At 34.3% G+C, this 20502-nt stretch overlaps 1 protein-coding gene across 2 annotated transcripts in view; it reads right to left on the bottom strand.

The window, feature by feature from the left end:
* The window catches only part of LOC127443194 (cyclic AMP-responsive element-binding protein 3-like protein 3-B), a 40990-nt gene that overhangs the window by 5767 nt on the left and 14721 nt on the right, over positions 1 to 20502 (bottom strand). Inside the window, exons 4-10 of one of the 2 annotated variants that reach the window (XR_007897607.1) lie at positions 18011 to 18144; positions 16419 to 16529; positions 13866 to 13972; positions 8425 to 8493; positions 6986 to 7070; positions 5754 to 5842; positions 4074 to 4170 (exon numbers count right to left, since the gene is read on the bottom strand). Coding sequence is in view for 1 of the 2 variants with exons in the window: in XM_051701784.1 (XP_051557744.1) it covers positions 4074 to 4170; positions 6986 to 7070; positions 8425 to 8493; positions 13866 to 13972; positions 16419 to 16529; positions 18011 to 18144 (603 nt within the window). In the remaining variant the exon portion in view is untranslated. The remainder of the gene's footprint in view (positions 1 to 4073; positions 4171 to 5753; positions 5843 to 6985; positions 7071 to 8424; positions 8494 to 13865; positions 13973 to 16418; positions 16530 to 18010; positions 18145 to 20502) is intronic. The other variant, XM_051701784.1, reaches the window with a different exon arrangement.

Genomic DNA, 20502 nt, shown 5'->3' with positions numbered 1-20502 from the left:
TGTCATGGTTACTACAATATTAATAGAGAAAAAACATGATTTCCACCAAACACTATGGTTACTATGGTCTACAAAATTACTATAGAGTTAAACTATGGTATTTGTATAGTAAAACCATCATTTTCCTCTATTATCACTATGGTTCACTTCAAATATCATGGTTAAATAAAATATGGTTACTGTAGTAAAACCATGGTAAATTTATTGTGAGGGAACACAAAACTTATTGTGAGGGAACGCAAAACTAAAATAAAATAAATTCCTATCCTGTCCTCTAATGGGCTCCGTAGGAACTAACATGAGGGCGAGTAAATAAGGGAACTATTACTTGTAAAATAAAGGTTCTTATAAAGGGCTGGGTAAACGTATTAATTTTCCTCATTTTAATGATCCAAATATTGATTCCTAAAATCCCAAAATAGATTTTTTTACTTTATGTGCAAATGCAAGTTTTTTTTTTTTTTTTAAACTGAATGTAAATCACGTGCATATGTGCTCAGATTTCATGCTAAGTGACAGAAAAATGTCTGTGCCAAGCCAGTGGTTGGTAAATTTTTAGATTTCACTCACCAGTGATTGAGTGGTATATTAGCAAAAAAGTTCAGCACTAAGCTCCTTTTACTGCGTGTTGAGAGTAAGTTTCGTTTGACTCTTTTCGTGTAATGCGTGTCCAAAGACAAGATCCACACAAACAACAAAAACAGAAACATTTATTCTCATCACACATAGCACGGATGATTTAAAGAAGCCATTCGACTGCACTCTCAATGTGTGCTCGATCAAAAAATATTGCTGCTCACTGAAATGTCGCTATTCTTAAAGAGACAATACCATTTTAGCTCTTGTTGTTCATGTCAATGTAAATACTTACAAAATATGTATGTAAGCAATATATACACTACTGGTCAAAAGTTTTGAAACACTTGACTGAAATGTTTCTCATGATCTTAAAAATCTTTTGATCTGAAGGTGTATGCTTAAATGTTTAAAATTAGTTTTGTAGACAAAAATATATTTGTGCCACCATATTAATTTATTTAATTATAAAACTAAAATGTAATAAAAAAAATAAAAAAACGTTTTGAAATTGATGACTTGGACCAAATAATAAAGAAAAGCAGCCAATAAGTGCCCAACATAGATGGGAACTCCTTCAATACTGTTTAAAAAGCATCCCAGGGTGATACCTCAAGAAGTTGGTTAAGAAAATGTCAAGAGTACATGTCTGCTGATTCTAGACAAAGGGTGACTACTTTGAAGATGCTAAAATATAACACAGTTTTGATTTATTTTGGATTTTGTTTAGTCACAACATAATTCCCATAGTTCCATTTATGTTATTCCATAGTTTTAATGACTTTACTATTATTCTAAAATGTGAAAAAGATGATAATAAAGAATGAGTGTTTCAAAACTTTTGACCAGTAGTGTATATCTATATATATATATATATATATATATATGTATACAGTTGTGCTCAAAAGTTTGCATACCCTGGCAGAAATTGTGACATATTGGCATTGATTTTGAAAATATGTCTTTTATTTAAGGATAGTGATCATATGAAGCCATTTATCATCACATAGTTGTTTGGCTCCTTTTTAAATCATAATGATAACAGAAATCACCCAAATGGCCCTGATCAAAAGTTTACATACCCTTGAATGTTTGGCCTTGTTACAGACACACAAGGTGACACACACAGGTTTAAATGGCAATTCAAGTTTAATTTCCCACACCTGTGGCTTTTAAAATTGCAATTAGTGTCTGTGTATAAATAGTCAATGAGTTTGTTAGCTCTCACGTGGATGCACTGAGCAAGCTAGATATTGAGCCATGGGGAGCAGAAAAGAACTGTCAAAAGACCTGCGTAACAAGGTAATGGAACTTTATAAAGATGGAAAAAGATATAAAAAGATATCCAAAGCCTTGAAAATGCCAGTCAGTACTGTTCAATCACTTATTAAGAAGTGGAAAATTCAGGGATCTCTTGATACCAAGCCAAGGTCCGGTAGACCAAGAAAGCTTTCAGCCACAACTGCCAGAAGAATTGTTCGGGATACAAAGAATAACCCACAGGTAACCTCAGGAGGAATACAGGCTGCTCTGGAAAAAGACAGTGTGGTTGTTTCAATGAGCACAATATGATGATACTTGAACAAAAATGAGCTGCATGGTTGAGTAGTGAGAAAGAAGCCTTTTCTGTGCCAATGCCACAAAAAACCCTGGTTACAATATGCCCGACAACACCTTGACACGCCTCACAGCTTCTGGCACTCTGTAATTTGGAGTGACGAGAACAAAATAGAGCTTTATGGTCACAACCATAAGCGCTATGTTTGGAGAGGGGTTAACAAGGCCTATACTGAAAAGAATACCATCCCCACTGTGAAGCATGGTGGTGGCTCACTGATGTTTTGGGGGTGTGTGAGCTCTAAAGGCATGGGGAATGGCAAGATGAATGCAGCATTTTATCAGAAAATACTGGCAGACAATTTGCATTCTTCTGCATGAAAGCTGCACATGGGACGCTCTTGGACTTTCCAGCACAACAATGACCCTAAGCACAAGGCCAAGTTGACCCTCCAGTGGTTACAGCAGAAAAAGGTGAAGGTTCTGGAGTGGCCATCACAGTCTCCTGACCTTAATATCATCGAGCAACTCTGGGGAGATCTCAAACGAACGGTTCATGCAAGACGACCGAAGACTTTGCATGACCTGGAGGCATTTTGCCAAGACGAATGGGCAGCTATATTACCTGCAAGAATTTGGGGCCTCATAGACAACTATTACAAAATACTGCACACTGTCATTGATGCTAAAGGGGGCAATACACAGTATTAAGAACTAAGGGTATGCAGAATTTTGAACAGGGGTCATTTAATTTTTTTCTTTGTTGCCATGTTTTGTTTTATGATTGTGCCATTCTGTTATAACCTACAGTTGAATATGAATCCCATAAGAAATAAAAGAAATGTGTTTTGCCTGCTCACTCATGTTTTCTTTAAAAATGGTACATATATTACCAATTCTCCAAGAGTATGCAAACCTTTGAGCACAACTGTATATTGGAGAGAGGTCAACAAGACCTATAGTGAAAAGAATACCATCCACACTGTGAAGCATGGTGGTGGCTCACTGATGTTTTGGTGATATAATATATTCATATTTATTGATGGAATAAATATGGTGTTTGTACATTTATAAAAAGATCAGGATCAATACACAGCCCTATTCTTTAATGGTTCTAACGAAGAACCATTTTGGCAAGATAGGGTTCTTAAGTTGAGCTACATGGTTCTTTGTAGAATTAAAGTTATTGATGTGACATTACTGGATTTTTAGATCAATACCTGTTCAAATCTGATAAATTTTGTAGGTCTCCTATTGCTGTGCATAACCTTGTTGTGTTGTGTGCTTGCAGAAAGCATAATTAACGTTGTCAGAGATTAATCCAAGCAGAATATGTAAAAAGTCAAAAGAAGAGTTGTGAAAAAACCTTCTGCCACATGACAAATGAATGCAGGCGAGAGTTCGGCGCATTTGTGAGGAGTTGTGCAATGTCTGACAGCCGTGACCCGTTGCTTTCTGATTGCTATGAGTAGTTTGAGGATACTCAAATGTGTGCCATAAATTGTCTGTTCACTTCAATGTCACAGCCTCCTTTATAAGAGGAGACTTTGACCTGTTAAAGAAAACCTGAATGTAAACTGGGTTATGCTTTGACATAAATGTCTTAGTGCTTATGTGTCTGTTTTATAAAGTCTCTTAAATGCAGCAGTAGCTTATTTGTTGAATGTCTCATTCAGTAGACATGGTACATTATTGGCCTATTCAGATGGTAATGAAGGACGTGTGGTAATTTCAGCGTTTACAGGAGCAAGCCGGCATTTTTGTTGCCATCCAAACTGGAGATGTTTTCTACCACTCTAGTTGTTTTTAGAGCATTGCTGTGCTAAGGTGTTCTGGGTGGTTTGGAATGAGAGTGAGTAAATGACAAAATTTTGATTGTTTACTTGAAGGTGAACTGTTCCTTTAAGACCTCAGTCAGCTGACCTGAGAGCTGTACTAACCTTTGGCAGTGCTGAACTCCGTGGGGCCATTGGCCCTCCTGTGAGAGATGGGCTGGAGGCTTGGGATCAGAATGAGAGAGAAAGAGAGGACCAGCACCTGGGAAAACGAGTTAACGAGAGGATGTAAATAAACAGGTCTCTGTTTGTCTGACCAATATCCTTTAGATGTGTTTGTTCTGATTATCACCGTCATTACAATAATCATCCTCATTCTCCCTATTGTTCTCTTTCTGTAGAAAGTCTAGACTCCCACAAAGAGATTTAATGCAGGCAGAACAAAATCTACTTATATGATAGACAAGCAGATGCTGTAAATCATGAGTCACATAAATGCACCTTAGACTTTCCTTTACACTAGTTATAAATATTGCAATTTCCTTATATACTAATAATGATAATAATAATTTGTTCTCATTATTTTCTTATTACACTTTTATTTTTATTTTTATTATAACTATTTTACATTTATATAACTATTTTATAAAAATATTTATCTACTTGTTTTCCTTTTCCTGCCTTGCTTCCTTCCATCTTTCCTCCCTCCTTCCTTCGTAACTCCTTTCTTTCACATCCTTCCTTCTTTCTTTTCCCTTACTTCCTTTCTTTCCCTATGTTCCTCCTTCCCTCCATTCATTCCTTCCCCTTCTATCCTTCCTCCTTCCTTTCATCTTTTTCCTTCCTTCCTTATTTTCCCTTCCTTCCTCCCTTATGTCTTCCTTCCTTCCTTCCTTATTTTTTCTTCCATCCTTCCTTCCTCCCTTATTCCTTCCCACTTTTCTCTTACTTTTTTCCTTCCTTTCCCTTTCTTCCTTCTTCCTTGCTCCTTCCTTTGCCTTCATTCCTGTCCCTTTTTTCCCATCTTCTTCCTTCCTTCCTTCCTTCTTTCCCTCCTTCCTTCCTTCCTTTGTGTTCCTTCCTTCCTACTTGTCTTATACTTCCTTTCTTTCCCTTTCTTCCTCCTTCCTTCCTGGTTTTTCCTTACTCCTTCCTTTCCATTTTTCCACCTTCCTTCTTTTTTCCTTCTTACTTTCTCCTTCCTTCCATTTTTAAGATATAGATGCTTTAAATCATGAATCACATAAATGCATCACAGCCTGTTCTTAGTGAGCAATATTTAAAAGTCCCAAGTAATATCCAGACAGTTCATTTAGTTTTTCTCGATGGCATCAGTGATCATTTTAATTCAAACACCCACACAGTGCCTCCTAAGTCACTTTCTAAATCATTCACTCTTCTGCACCAGACAGATCCATTCTTAGATTTATTGATTTATTAATAAAGTGAATATAATCGTATCGGCCAGTGCATCTCAACAATGCAGCAGAGAGCCAGCCAGTGTATGGAACCACAAAACACTTTGTAAATATTATTTCTTTTTTAGATATTTTTAAATCTCAAGACTAAAAAAATAAAAGCACTTAATGTGTCTACATGATTTAATTGCTCAGAGGTTGCTCTTTCGTAGCTCAGGAGACTTAATGGAGTTCTCCGTTTCATTTAAGAATCAACTTCAGATCAAATCAGATATTTTTCTTCAAATTCCTATACACGACAAATGAAGGATAAATTAAAATAGAAACAATACAGACAATTGTTGACATGTGGTGAGATTATATAACTATTAAAACTTAATATAAATAACAGTTCAGATAGTTTGGTCTTGTAAGAATTTCAACTTACATTGAAATCTCTGACTTCTGATTGCAGACTTTGGTGTCTAGGCAAATCTGATCACAGTTTGAGACATTGTTGAGATCTCTTCTTAAACTCTAGAGGAGACACATGTGAGATTACTGGGTCTCCATTTGCTTTTCTTTTGATCTCATTTCTGTCTAGGAGAAACAAATGAGATACACAAACGTTCTCATTTGTGATTTTTCTTGCCAAATGTCATGAGATTATGAGTTTTATAAACCTTATATGAGTTTTATGTATTATTTTCATATGGAAGGCAACGGCATGTATGATAAGACAATGACATAATCACAAGTAATGATGAAAAAGTGTGACTTTATGTAGCCATGCTGATGACACCTGCTCAATATCTCTGTGCCCTGATCAGTGTCACTAAAAATCTAGTTTATTCCCTTTTCTACCTCTTCTCCAGCCGTTCCAAATGTTCACTTTGAAGCTGTCTTTTGATTTGTGACTCCTAAAAAATCCTAAAATAACAGCCTGGAGCGGACTCCTGCACAGCATTCAAATAACTTTTCCTTAATTTCTTCTTCCATTTTTTCTTCCTACCTTCCTAAGGAAAGATTAAAAAGAAAAAAAGGGGAAGGAACAGAAAAGAAATTTTAATTCTTTTGTTCTTCCTTTCCCACTTCCTCTTTCTTTCTTTCTTTCTTTCTTTCTTTCTTCTCTATTTTTAATCCTTCCTTTAATCCATCTTCTCTTTATTTTTTTATTCCTTTGTTTCTTTTTCTTTCTTTCCCATTTCTTTCTTTCTTATTTCTTTCTTTCTTTTTCTTTCTTTTTTCTCTTTCTTCTCTTTAAATTTTAATTCCTTCGTTTCTTTTTCTTTCCCATTTCTTTCTTTCTTTCTTTCTTTCTTACTTTCTTTCATTCTCATTCTTTACCTTTCTTTCTTCTTTCTTTCTCATTCTTTCTTTCTTTCTTCCCTTTATTTTTTAATCCTTCTTATCTTTTTCTTTATTTATTTCCTATTTCTTTCTTTCTTTCCATCTCTATATTTCTTCCCTTCCTTCCTTTCTCTTTTTTCTTTATCATTCTTTATTTTTCTTTCTTCCTTTCTGTCTTCCTTCCTGCTCTTTATTTTTAATACTTCCTTTCTTTTTCTTTCTTTCTTTCTTTCTTCATTTCTTTCTTTCTATCTTTCTCTTTCATAAATTCTTTCTTTCCTCTGGTGGTTGAAAGCTCTATTTCAGGCTCCTCCTCTGCTGTCATCTTACCAGGATGCAGGTGCCAGTTTGAGCAGGTTTACTGAAGCTGTTCATCACCAAAGACTGTAGCCTACGCAGCTGCTCCATCAGAGACCTGAAACACACACACACAGAGAGAGAGAGAGAGAGAGAGAGAGAGAGAGAGAGAGAGAGAGAGAGAGAGAGAGAAAGCAGAAGGGAAAGTGAATTCCAAGTTAGAAGATGTCGTAAAGAAACTTCCACTTGATGTAAACTTTTGGAACTATAAAGTACACAGTTGTGAGTTGTGTTATAAAAGGAAATAGTTTCATCTAAGGCCGAATATGCAGAGAGTGGGAGGAACCAGTCATAACTGGATCAGGCAATAATCCTCTAAGAATTAAACATAATCCTACTAGATAATGTTTCATTCTAGAAAAATAAACAGACATATTGGGATTCAATTTTATCTATCAGAATCGTCAAGATTCTTCAAGGACTGTTGTTTGAAACCATTATTTTTCATTCCAAATTATGATAGAAACTCTTTTATCATTTCTTTGGTACTTTTAACAAGCGATTGAATTTCCAGGTTAAATTCTTAGTACAATGGCAATGTAGTAAAAAATATGGCACCATACTCCCAAAGAAACAGACTAAAAGTAAAAACAAAGATATAAACCTTACAAGAAGCATCAAAAATGAAAATATTTTGACATTACATTTTTTCTGTTGGGTTCAGTTTAGTTTAACTTCCATATTTTGGCACATAGAAAATAAATTCTGAAATTGTTATAAGTGCTTATTATGTCAAGTCGGGACAGATTCTCAATATTAAGGGTATGAGTAACAATTTTATCATTTATGAAATTTGATAAAATTGTGTGCAACTGTTGGCATGTGGCAGTAGCTTGGGAAGAATAAAACCTCAATTTTATTAAAAATAGTTTTGCTCTAAAAAAAAAATTTTATATGAGCCACACTCAAAGTTGTAACAACTAATTTATGCTCATTAATCAAATTCCATATTACAGTACATGTAATCATGACAATAGCCTACACTCATAGCTGTATAAATTATAGTTAGGGTAATAAACTATATTACTTGACTGAAAAAAGTTTATTGTGATAATTATTACTAAAAATATATATAATTATTTATTGAACATTGGTGTCTTAATTATATTGCTGTTGCTGCATTTTTCTGCTTCACTACTTACCATGGTAAAATCACTGTAAAATAGCACTCTATTGCTGCTATTTATTTCTGTTTTCACTAGACTTGGCCTTGAAATGTAATGGCTAATTTTATAGCACATTAAAGCTTGTAGAATAATTAATAAAAGACTGAATGTAGACTTGTTATATAAAATTATCTCATAAAAGAGGACGATTGAAAGATATGTGTGGTTTATAGCATAGTTAAAGAGCTAGGTCGATAGCCCTTTCAGAGCTGGGCGGATCTGATATAATTGTAAAACAAGACGTACGTGTTGCTCTTCTCCAGCTGTATAACTTTCCTCTGTAATTCCAGATTGTGGGTGCTGCAGGCAGTCATCCTAGACAAGAGAATATATTGGCTGGTTAATTACAGATTTGACCTCCAAATACAAACAGAGTACATGAGCCATGTACACTGGCAGCCAAAAGTTTGGAATAATGTGCAGATGTTGCTGTTTCGGAAGGAAATTGGTACTTTAATTCACCAAAGTGGCATTCAGCTGATCACAAAGTACAGTCAGGACATTACTGATGTAAAAAACAGCACCATCACTATTTGAAAAAGGTCATTGTTGATCAAATCTAGACAGCAGCCATCACTCCAACACCTTATCCTTGAGTAATCATGCTAAATTGCTCATTTGGTACTAGAAAATCACTTGCCATTATATCAAACACAGCTGAAAGCTATTTGATTCATTTAATGAAGCTTAACATCGTCTTTGTGTTTGTTTTTGAGTTGCCACAGTATGCACTGGCACTAGACTGGCATGTCTTAAGGTCAATATTAGGTCAAAAATGGCAAAAAAGAAACAGCTTTCTCTAGAAACTCATCAGTCAATCATTGTTTTGAGGAATGAAGGCTATACAATGCTTGAAATTGCCAAAAAAACAAAGATTTCATACAAAGGTGTACACTACAGTCTTCAAAGACAAAGGACAACTGACTCTAACAAGGACAGAATGAGATGTGGAAGGTCAGATGTACAACTAAACAAGAGGATAAGTACATCAGAGTCTCTAGTTTGAGAAATAGACACCTCACATGTCCTCAGCTGACAGCTTCATTGAATTCTACCCGCTCAACACCAGTTTCATGTACAACAGTGAAGAGAAGACTCAGGGGTGCAGGCCTTATGGGAAGAATTGCAAAGAAAAAGCCACTTTTGAAACAGAAAAACAAAAATAAAAAGTTAGAGTGGGCAAAGAAACACAGATATTGGACAACAGATAATTGGAAAAGAGTGTTATGGATTTTAAACCCATTGAGTGTGAGATGTGCCCGACAAGACAGTCACATCTATGGCAAGTGCTACAGGAAGTGTGGGGTGAAATGTCACCTGAGTATCTGGACAAACTGACAGCTAGAATAACAAGGATCTGCAAAACTGTCATTGCTGCACGTGGAGGATTTTTTGATGAGAACTCTTTGAAGTAGTTTAAGAAATTCTGAACATTGTTTTTCAAATTGTAATAGTAATTTTTCCTGTTATTAATGTCCTGACTATACATTGTGATCAGTTGAATGCCACTTTGGTGAATAAAAGTACCAATTCTTTCCATAAGAGCAAAATCTGTACATTATTCCAAAGTTTTGGCCGCCAGTGTAGCATCAATAACACTTGACGATAATTGCTAGTAGGCTGGTATTTCTGAAGAATGGCAGATATGCATGCAAGGCAATGAGCCAAATGCTATATTCCTCATTTTGCCTTGGGACATACATTTTAGAGGCTACTTTGCTGTTATCTACTTCCTTTACCAGCCAGTTCAGGTGTTACACAGCAGGACTGAATAAATACAATAAATGGAACATGGAGGTAGTTGCACATAAGAATTACAACTTTACTTAATAGTTGGCAGTATACCGTAGTTGCTCTTTAACATTATTGATTAGCAACATTTAAGGATTCTTTAGAGATTCACCATTTAGAAATGGATATTTGTGAGTCACTCTAGAGGACTCAAGAATTGGTGACACCGTAGAACAGAGTTTCAAGAGTTTCAAGATATTTTTATTATAACAGCACTGAATCACTATTTGTATCATTCTGCTTGGCACTGTTTGCAGCTTTCGAAATAGTAGTGGAGATTTTGATTCATCGTTCATTTTTATTTATTTATTTATTTTTGTCAATGACTTTTTAAGCAAAACTTTATGCCAGCTGGTGATGGCAAATGAAAGTCTTTTATTTTATGAGTGTGTCACTGAATTGATAAGTCATTGACTCAGCTGAGTCTTTCACCACTGAAACAATTCATTTACTGTACTTAAAGGATCATTCACAACACCACATCATTCACAAAAACGACACAACACTAGTTCTAAACCAGAATATTATCCGTCTACATTAAAGATTTATTCAAAACACAGATTCGTTTACGAACGACATGCCACTAGTTCGAAACCAGTGATTGATTCTTTGGCTTCTCTTGGAACTGTTCTTGCTGGTGAGCAGAAACATACAAGATGGCTTGTCTATTTTTTTTCTGCAAGGTAAGTAACTCAACATTTTTATTTGTCTGTTGAACTATTGTATAAAATCAGTCACGCTGTTGATTAGGGGTGGGTAAAAATATTGTTTTCCCGATTAATCTCAATCTTTATTTGAACGATCTCGATATCGATTCTTAAATCCCAAGATCGATCTTTCACTCAATGCGCAACCCTCTAACACAATGAGAGGAAATCACTCGCACTTGCAACCAAATTTCTCACTATGCGACTAAAGTGAATATATTTGGTATATTTGGTATATTTCACTCACCAGTAATTGTGTAGTTTAGTCATGAAGTGTTCAGCAGCGAGATCCTTTCACAGCGTGTTGAGAGTATAAATCAATGAAAATACTTGTAAATAGTGCAAATTATGCAAATTAACAATAAATATGTAACAAAAATAATATATGAAATATAATATCTTATTTATTGATTGAATACATTTATTTGTTCATTTTTAAAAAGCCACAATGTGACCAAAATGATGAAAAACTAATAAAATGTACACTACCGGTCAAAAGTTTTGAAACACTTACTCATTCTTTATTTTATATATATATATATATATATATATATATATATATATATATATATATATATATATATATATATATATATATATATATATTTTTTTTTTTTTTTTTTTTTTTCACATTTAGAATAATAGTAAAGTCATTAAAACTATGGAATAACATAAATGGAACTATGGGAATTATGTTGTGACTAAACAAAATCCAAAATAAATCAAAACTGTGTTATATTTTAGCATCTTCAAAGTAGTCACCCTTTGCCTAGAATTTGCAGACATGTACTCTTGACATTTTCTCAACCAACTTCTTGAGGTATCACCCTGGGATGCTTTTTAAACAGTATTGAAGGAGTTCCCATCTATGTTGGGCACTTATTGGCTGCTTTTCTTTATTATTTGGTCCAACTCATCAATTTTAAAAACTTTTTTATTTTAAATTAAATGTTAGTTTTATAATGAAATAAATTAATATGTTGGCACAATTATATTTTTTTATATAAAACTAATTTCAAACATTTAAGCATACGCCTTCAGATCAAAAGATTTTTAAGATCACAAGAAATATTTCAGGCAAGTGTTTCAAAACTTTTGACCGGTAGTGTAATTAGTAAAATTAATATTTTCCTAATGTACCTAGTTAAAAGGTCCCCTGTATAATTAACAACATTAGCTGGGAGAGAATTTCTTTCTTATCTAAGCAAAAGGGACATTATAACTGAAATAAACCCATATGAATCAATATCGAATTGAAATCGAATCGAAAACTTGTGAATCGGAATCTAATTGATCAGGAAATCTGAATCAATACCCAGCCCTACTGTTGATCTGACTATCAGCTGAAAATCAACATCAGTAGCTGGTGTGATATAGGCTATCTGTATAAAATGTAATTACCAGTGAATTATTTTGAAGACAGAAACTAATTAGATAATGCCAATTAGGGTATTTAAATCGTAACCCATACTGTTGATTTTGAAATGTTTCTATATTTCACAGTTCATAATCATGACACCAGCTATAGGCATTGCTAGAGCGTATTTTCAGAGGTTTCAATCTGTGACTCAATTTGCACCAGCAGGTCATTTGAGTCTGAACAGAACGAATCAGTCATCTTGTTCGTGAACGAGTGAGACTGAAGGAGAGGAGGCAGCATGTTGTTTATTTAGTTTGGTAATATTGTTTGACATCAGGAGGTAATTGAAACGTGAAACACGCTTAGTGGATTTGTAGACACGCACATTTTATTTTAAAGGGATAGTTCACCCAAAAATGAAATTTCTCTCATCATATAGGCTACTCACCCTGATGCCATCCAAGATGTGTTTGACTTTCTTTCTTCTGCTGAACACAAATGAAGATTTTTAGAAGAATATCTCAGCTCTGCAGATCCATAAAATGCAAGTGAATGGTTACCAAAACTTTGAAGCTCCAAAAAGCACATAAAGACAGCATAAAAGTAATCCATAAGACTCCAGTGGTTAAATCCATGACTTCAGAAGTGATATGATAGGTGTGGGTGAGAAACAGATCAATATTTAAGTCCTTTTTTACTATAAATATCCAATTTCACATTCTTTTTTTTTTTTTGTCAATTCGCATTCTTCATGCATATCGCCACCTACTGGGCAGGGAGGAGAATTTATAGGGAAAAAGGACTTAAATATTGATCTGTTTCTCACCCACCCTTATCATATCACTTCTGAAGACATGGATTTAACCACTGGAGTCTTATGGATTACTTTTATGTGCTTTTTGGAGCTTCAAAGTTTTGTTCAACATTCACTTGCATTGTATGGATCTACAGAGCTGAGATATTCTTCTATAAATCCTCGTTTGTGTTCTGCAGAAGAAAGAAAGTCATACACATCTGGGATGGCATGAGTGTGAGTAAATGATGAGAGAAATGTTATTTTTGGATGAACTATCCCTTCAATAAATGAAGAACAGAAAAACTGAATGATTAGAACAGATGAAACATACTGCCAATAAATAGACAGTTACAATAATATACAGTTTGTCTGTGTTCTTCAAGTGGTTGACAGTTGCATCCAACTTATAGCTACATTTTCCTTGACGTTGCTTAAATAAAAATGAATAGTTAGTTTTTGGTTCATGACAAAATGTATTAAAGCATGGAAAGGACTAAATGACATGTCATGTCAACTGCCTAATGTGTCCTCACTTACTGCTATGTTCCTGCAGATGTCTGTTATTATCACATGCTAGGTGTAAGTACGCATGACTAACTGCAGTATTTCACTGATTGCATGATCACTGTACCGCTTGCTGTGAAATTAGTTTGTCCTTTGGACAGAAAAACCTCATGGCTCTTCCTTAAAGGGGTAATTTCATGGCTGCATTTTGTGCGTTAGTGTGTTTTAAACCATTTCCCCAGCCTCTCTGAGGATATTTGACTCCTTTGATTCCACGTTAAGATAAGTTCAAGCTTGAATTTTTAATGACTACAATTCAACTTCTGCAAGTTTACTTAATAATGAGTTTGTCTGTTATATTCATTCAGACAGATACTTCTGTTAATATAACACCAATAATGGCCATCTGAGGTTAATTCTAGCATTCTAAGAAGTATAATCATGATTTTTTACATTGATAACAAATAATGTCTTAGTGCTAAAGCATATGATATCTTGTGTGTGTGTGTGTGTGTGTGTTTGTGATCACCTGTCCTCCAATCCATCGATATACTCCTTTTTTTTCTTCCGACTTTCCTGTGCTGACTGCTTGTTACGGATTTTCCTCCGAATTTTCTTCAAAATCTTCTCTTCATACTGATAAAAAGCATGACAGAACAGCAAGACAAGATGCTACGGTGAATTCAGCTTGAAATAAGATCCGATTAAAAACATAAGAGTCTTTATTTTAAACACTGCCATATTTTGATACAAATCTGCCATTAATTTGATGTGGATTTTATTAGAAGAATGCAAAAGGATGTTATGCATCAGTGAATCTAAATCAAATTGGCTTAATCAAGTCATTATCATGCACAAACACATAGAGGTAACAAAATCCTCTCTGCCTGAAAGGAAGGTGTTATTTTGATAAGAGGTGATTTTAATCAGTGTCTTCATTCATCTCAGTCGCTTTAAAAGCCAATTTCCATCCCTGCTGATGTGTGTGATGTGACTCCAGTGGAAAACAGATGACACATGTCGAACATGAAAAGGTTGTGTGTCTCTATTAAGGAAAGGAGCACATTGCAGTGTCTGTGCACCTGTGCATAGTATTACAGTTGTGATTGGTCATGTGACAGCTCAACGGTAAGGATTATTTCTGCTGGCCAAGTCATGCCATAGTTCACATTTATCTTTTACTCACTATTTTATTATGTTTCAAAAAAGAAATATATTTCCATAGCACTGGGGGAAAAAAAAGATTTTTTTTTTTTATAATTAATAATTAATTAATAATTAATTAATATTTTGTTTTCCAGTAAAAATATCAAAACATCCTTAAAACGTGATACATTCATTTCGGAAGCAAAATTAAAAAAGATATGAAAGGAATATTCTAGGTTCAATACAAGTTAAGCACAGCTGACAGCATCTATGGCATAATGTTGATTACCACAAAAATAAGATTGACTTGTCCATCCTTTTCTTTAAAAAAAGCAAAAATCTAGGTTACAGTGAGGCATTCACAATGGAAGTCAATGGGGCCAATTTTTGTGGGTATAAAAGGCAGAAATGTGAAGCTTATCATTTTATAAAAGCACTTACATGAATTCTTTTGTTAAAATGTATGTGTTATATAAGCTGTAAAGCTGTTTAAATCATCATTTTAGGATTTTTGGGTTTGTCGTCATGGCAACAAAGTTGTAAAATTGGCAATAACTTTAAACAGAAAAGGTTAGTAAGTGATTTTATCACACTAAAATCATATTAACACACATATTTTTTACATCTTGTGTCTATACTTTTGAAACAGTGAGTATTTTAACGTTAACGGATCGGCCCCCATTCACTTCCATTGTAAGTCTCTCACTGTAACCCAGATTTTTACCTTTTTTAAGAAAAGGAGGTTTTTGTTTTTGTTTTTGTGTTGATCAACATTATGCCACAAATGTTGTCGTGTCGATTGAGCTTAACTTGAACCCAAAATCTTTCTTTGAGAAGCAAAATTAAATAAGATATGAAGTATTAGGTCTAACAACATTTTGTGATGTTTATGTTTAAAATAACAAATTAAACAAGAAACAATTTGATAATAGGTTAAGAAAAATAAACTTTATTTTTCTAAGCCTCATGCAAATGTTTTCTGTTATAGGCTATTTCTCTCAAAACAAGACTTACTATTTTATGTCAATTTGCATCTGAAGTAAATATATATATTTTTTAGGATTTTTAGATATTTTTATTGGAAAACAAGGCAAACATACTATGAAAGAAATGTTATTTTTGCAGTGTAAATGTAGATTTTTTTATTTTTATTTTTTTTTTTTTACAAAAATAGTTTCAACAAATAATTGATTGTGTTTTTTATTTTCATAATAGAACTTATACACTGCAAACATATTTTCTTAATAAGTATTTTGTATTGTTTTTTAGTAAAAACACCTAAATATTCTTAAAACAAGACAAGATTATTTTTTCTTACCACATTGTTGGTGTAATTCTAAACAAATTTACTAGTTTATGCTTAAAACAAGGGGAAAAAAACTATTTGCCAGTGGGGTAAGAAAAATGAACTTTCCCTTTGAACAGAGTGGTTTAGACTTCTCTGAAAATAAGACTTAATATACTGTCATTTGGCTTCACCAGTAAATGTATCTTGTTTTAAGAATGTTTAGATTTACTTTTAGTTTTAGTGAAAAATAAGACAAAAATACTGTGTAAAAAAAAATATTTTTTGCATTGTAAATGTTGTTTTCGTTACAAAAATGTATTCAAGTAATTTTCAATAATAGAAATTGTACGCTGCAAAAACAAATGTAAATAGTATTTTTATCTAAATATACTTAAAACAAGACTTTTTTTTTGTTTTGATCATTTGAGAAGCAAAATTGCGTAAGATACTTAGATATGTTTTCAGAAAATATTAACTAATTTTGAATTACATTTATTTTTCTTATCCCATTGGCAAATAGTTTTTCTCTAGTTTTAGGCATAAATCTAACAAAACTTAGGAAAAAACTTTTTGTCACTGAGGTAAGACAACTAAACTTAATTTAAGATATATTTTCTGAAGTAAAATAAGTGTATGTGTTAAAAGTACCTTGTTAAGAGGAAGTTGGCTGGGGAGACTGACTCCTTCTTTGGCTAAAAGTTTCTTTTCATCTTCACTGAGAACCAGTTCCTGCTGCGATAGTTGAGTGGATGGTTTTGACTGGACACACACACACACACACACAGACACACATTTATATTTTATATTCAAGTTCAAACACTTTAATTTAAATTTAAAAAGTGGGCACCTTTGGCACACTATTTTCAACATACTATTATATGGGATGCACTAATCCTCATATACATAGGCCTACTAGTAATAGTACGTGTATTATGTGAACTGGTGTACAAACACTTCCTGAGATGTAGCTGACACAACAAATCATGCATACCATTACCACATATGAATCAGAGTTAAGGCATCATCAGCCCAGATACAGCGAAACAGAATATGTGGATGTATTAAAACCATGTGAAATGTCTGGCCGGACACATTACAATGTTCCGCCCACCCAACCAGTGTTATGCTGGTTTATGCTATATTAACGGTAAATGGGTAAATCATGATTAAGAAAATTGAACGCGTTAAACCATGCGTTAACGCGTTAATTCTAACAGCTCTACAAAGATCATATCTGACTATTAACAAAAGTGCTTAAAATGATAAAGTCAAAATATTTAGCCAGTTCATATGCTCAAATATTATGTAAAAAAGTAAAATGAGAAAAGAAACGGTCAGCAGATGGTTCTGTTAACTTAGTGTTGCACATTAGCCTATACCAGTGCCATAGTGCTACCATGGACTCAAGCTTCATAATACTGGTGGTAGCACTGTTGTTTTTACGTACATAATGCTAATGCAGAGAGATGCTGATAAGAAAGCAAGGCATAGTCAAGACACACCCGCCAAAGACCTCCACCTATGGGGGCCATTCACTCCGAACGCATCCGTATTTTTCTATGTAAGCATGTACTAGACGGACATATTTTACAGTTGCATTGTGTCATGTTGGTGTTTTTTTTTTTCAGTGTCTTGTGCAGTAGCAATGCATTTTTTTAGATGCTGTGTACATTTTAAATGCACCTCAAGACACTTGCGTTCTGTTTTATTCATTGCACTGCACCTGTTTTAGCCCGAGTATGTAAGTCATCATCAATGCTTGGCATAAACCCAAAATTCTAATGCTCATTTAAGCATTCAAATGTGCATTTGAATTTTAAATTAGACGAATATTTGAATTTTAATTTGACATCCTTGCTTTAGTTTGTTCAGAAGAAAACATTCGGCTTCTTCCATTATATGAAGTAGGCTTTAGAAGGTGGCGTAGGTTTTCTGCCTACTTTGTAGAACAGCCTTTCCGTCAGGAGCACAGCTTTAATGCTTTAAAATGATGTCTATATTGGCAGTGCACAAGTTTTTTGAAACTTTTCTGCTTGTGTATGTCTTTTATTGCTTCCTGAATTCCTCCACTTGTCTTGTTTTCCATTATGTCATTTGTCAGACATTTTAATGGCTCTCTCCTCGAGCCGGTTGTCATTAGCATCCATGTAGCTGTCACGCTCAGCTTTCTGTGTTGAACAGAATGTCAATTGGCTGTCTGTTTTCTGTAAACATATACATTACCCTCTCTCAGCACTTACCGGTTCTCCGATATTGGAGAGCAGCAGCTCTTTAACGGTGAGCTGGTGAACTGGAGTTGGTTGAACTCTCTGCACTGTTGACAGACACTCAGAATCTGTCAGACCATCTGAGAATAAACAGGCCTCCCATTCAGCTGCATACAGCACATACAACACACACAAAAACAGAAGCATTTAATATTGTACATCAAAGCACTTTTGCATTTATAACAATGTCGTAACCTGGCGCGGTTAAGCTTTCAGCGGCAAACAATATGTCGGTCCACACTGAATGTGAAATTGTGCACAAGTTTACTCATATATTTTTGAATATCTGAATATTTTGCGATAAACTTAAAACATATTGATTCTAACCTTATGATAAACTTTAAATCAATAGTTTTATATATTTCTATAGTTTTAAATTCAATTACGTCATTCTCAATGCTTCATGGGATTGTAGGTCATTCCCTCATTAAACACATTAAGGACACAGTCTTGTTATTTTGTCGATTTTCGAATACTTTTTTGCTTCAAATCAAAGTTTGTAATTTTGTGATTCACCTTGGAGCATGTTGGTGTGGTTTGTGACTTACAACACTTTTACGAAGGATTTTACGAAATCTCTATGGAAAAAATGAATGGGAAAATACTTCCGGAACCAGGACAGATGAAAAAGTGTGCGGGCACTATTGTGCTCTCTAACATTTATTTTGGGGTGGGGTTACCAAGCGAAACGCTGCAGAAATAGTAACCAAAATGTCCTGTCATTGCTTGTTGCAGTTGCTTAGGATAAAAACTCGATTTATAAATGACGTGTAAGGGCTAACTTTTAACGTGTTGTGCCTGGTTAGATTGTTATGGTAATTTCACACTAAAAACAGTGCGAAAAGGCAAAATGATTTGCCGTAAAACTCCCCAGACTGCATCCAGAAAAACATTGCAAGAGAAAAAGACTATGAAAAAGACTAGATTTTGCAGAATAAACTAAATTGTTTTTGCCACAAACAAAACAAAATTATTACAGTTATACAATTATATATATATATATATATATATATATATATATATATATATATATATATATATATATATATATATATACAGTAAATGTATGATTTTATATGATATGATATGGTATACTGTATGTATGATATGACCCCTTTAAAGGGAGAGTTGCAATGAAAACTCTATCATCATTTACTGAATGTTCAGTCACCATTAACTCATTGTATGTAAAAAAGTAGATGCAATGAAAGTAAATGGTGACTGAGACCGAACATTCTGGCCAAACATCTCTTTTTCTGTTCCATGGAAGAAAGTCAGTCAGGTTTGGTACATCATGAGGGTGAGTCCCTAAAGTAATCAAATACTTTGCACCTTGTTTATTCATAAAAGTGGTCATAGAAGTACTAGAAGACATTTATAAACTTCAGATCATTGCAGAGAATTAAACAGTGTAACATCTGCATCTTTTTTGATCATTTGACGAAATATGTGATGATTTTAAAATCATACATGCAGCTTTTGTAGTTACTGAATAACAGGCTTTTTGGTGACCTCAAACATGCATTAGAGGCAGAAAAGCACTACTGTGGAGGAGCACTAAAGTACAACTAACTACAAGTAAACTCCTTGTCCAAGCTCTTGTTCTATCCAGGCTGGATGATTGAAATGTTCTTCTAGCAAGCCTTTCAGCATGTACTGTCAAACCTCTGCAGTTGATCCAGAATGCGGCAGCAAGAGTGGTCTTCAACGAGCCCAAGAGAGAGCACGTCATGCCTCTCTTTATCAAATTGCACTGGTTGCCAATGGTTGCTCGCGTTAAGTTCAAGGCATTGATGCTTGATTACAGAACAACCACTAGCTCCACACCCCACTATCTAAACTCACTACTTCAGACTTATGTTCCCACCAGAAACCTGCATTTTGCTTGTGAACGCCACCTCGTGTGACTGTTCCCCGTTTGTGGAATGACCTGCCTAATTCCACGCAAGCGGATGTGTCTTTAGCCTCTTTCAAAAAACAGCTAACCCATTCATACTAACACACTACCTCCATGTTCTTTAAAAAACAAAAAATCCTTTTTTACTAACGGCATTCTTCGTGCATATTGCCAACTACTGGGCAGGGAAGAGAATTTATAGTAAAAAAAAGACTTAAATATTGATCTGTTTCTCTCCCACACCTATCATATAGCTTCTGAAGATATAGATTTAACCACTGGAGTCGTATGGATTACTTTTATACTGCTTTTATGTGCTTTTTGGAGCTTCAAAGTTCTGGCCACTATTCACTTGCATTGTGTGGACCTACAGAGCTGAATTATTCTTATAAAAATCTTTGTTTGTGTTCAGCAGAAGAAAGTAAGTCATACACATCTGGGATGGCATAAGGGTGAGTAAATGATGAGAGAATTTTCATTTTCAACTATCCCTTTAACATGACATAGGCTAATAGGAGCAATTTGTGTTTCATAATTTTCCATAGTTTCATGCTCTCGGCAGCCACTA

The sequence above is a fragment of the Myxocyprinus asiaticus genome, chromosome 6, assembly GCF_019703515.2.
Source record: "Myxocyprinus asiaticus isolate MX2 ecotype Aquarium Trade chromosome 6, UBuf_Myxa_2, whole genome shotgun sequence".
NCBI lineage: Eukaryota > Metazoa > Chordata > Actinopteri > Cypriniformes > Catostomidae > Myxocyprinus > Myxocyprinus asiaticus.
Note: the sequence above shows the minus strand (reverse complement) of the source record. Positions and strands in the feature narration are given on the sequence as shown.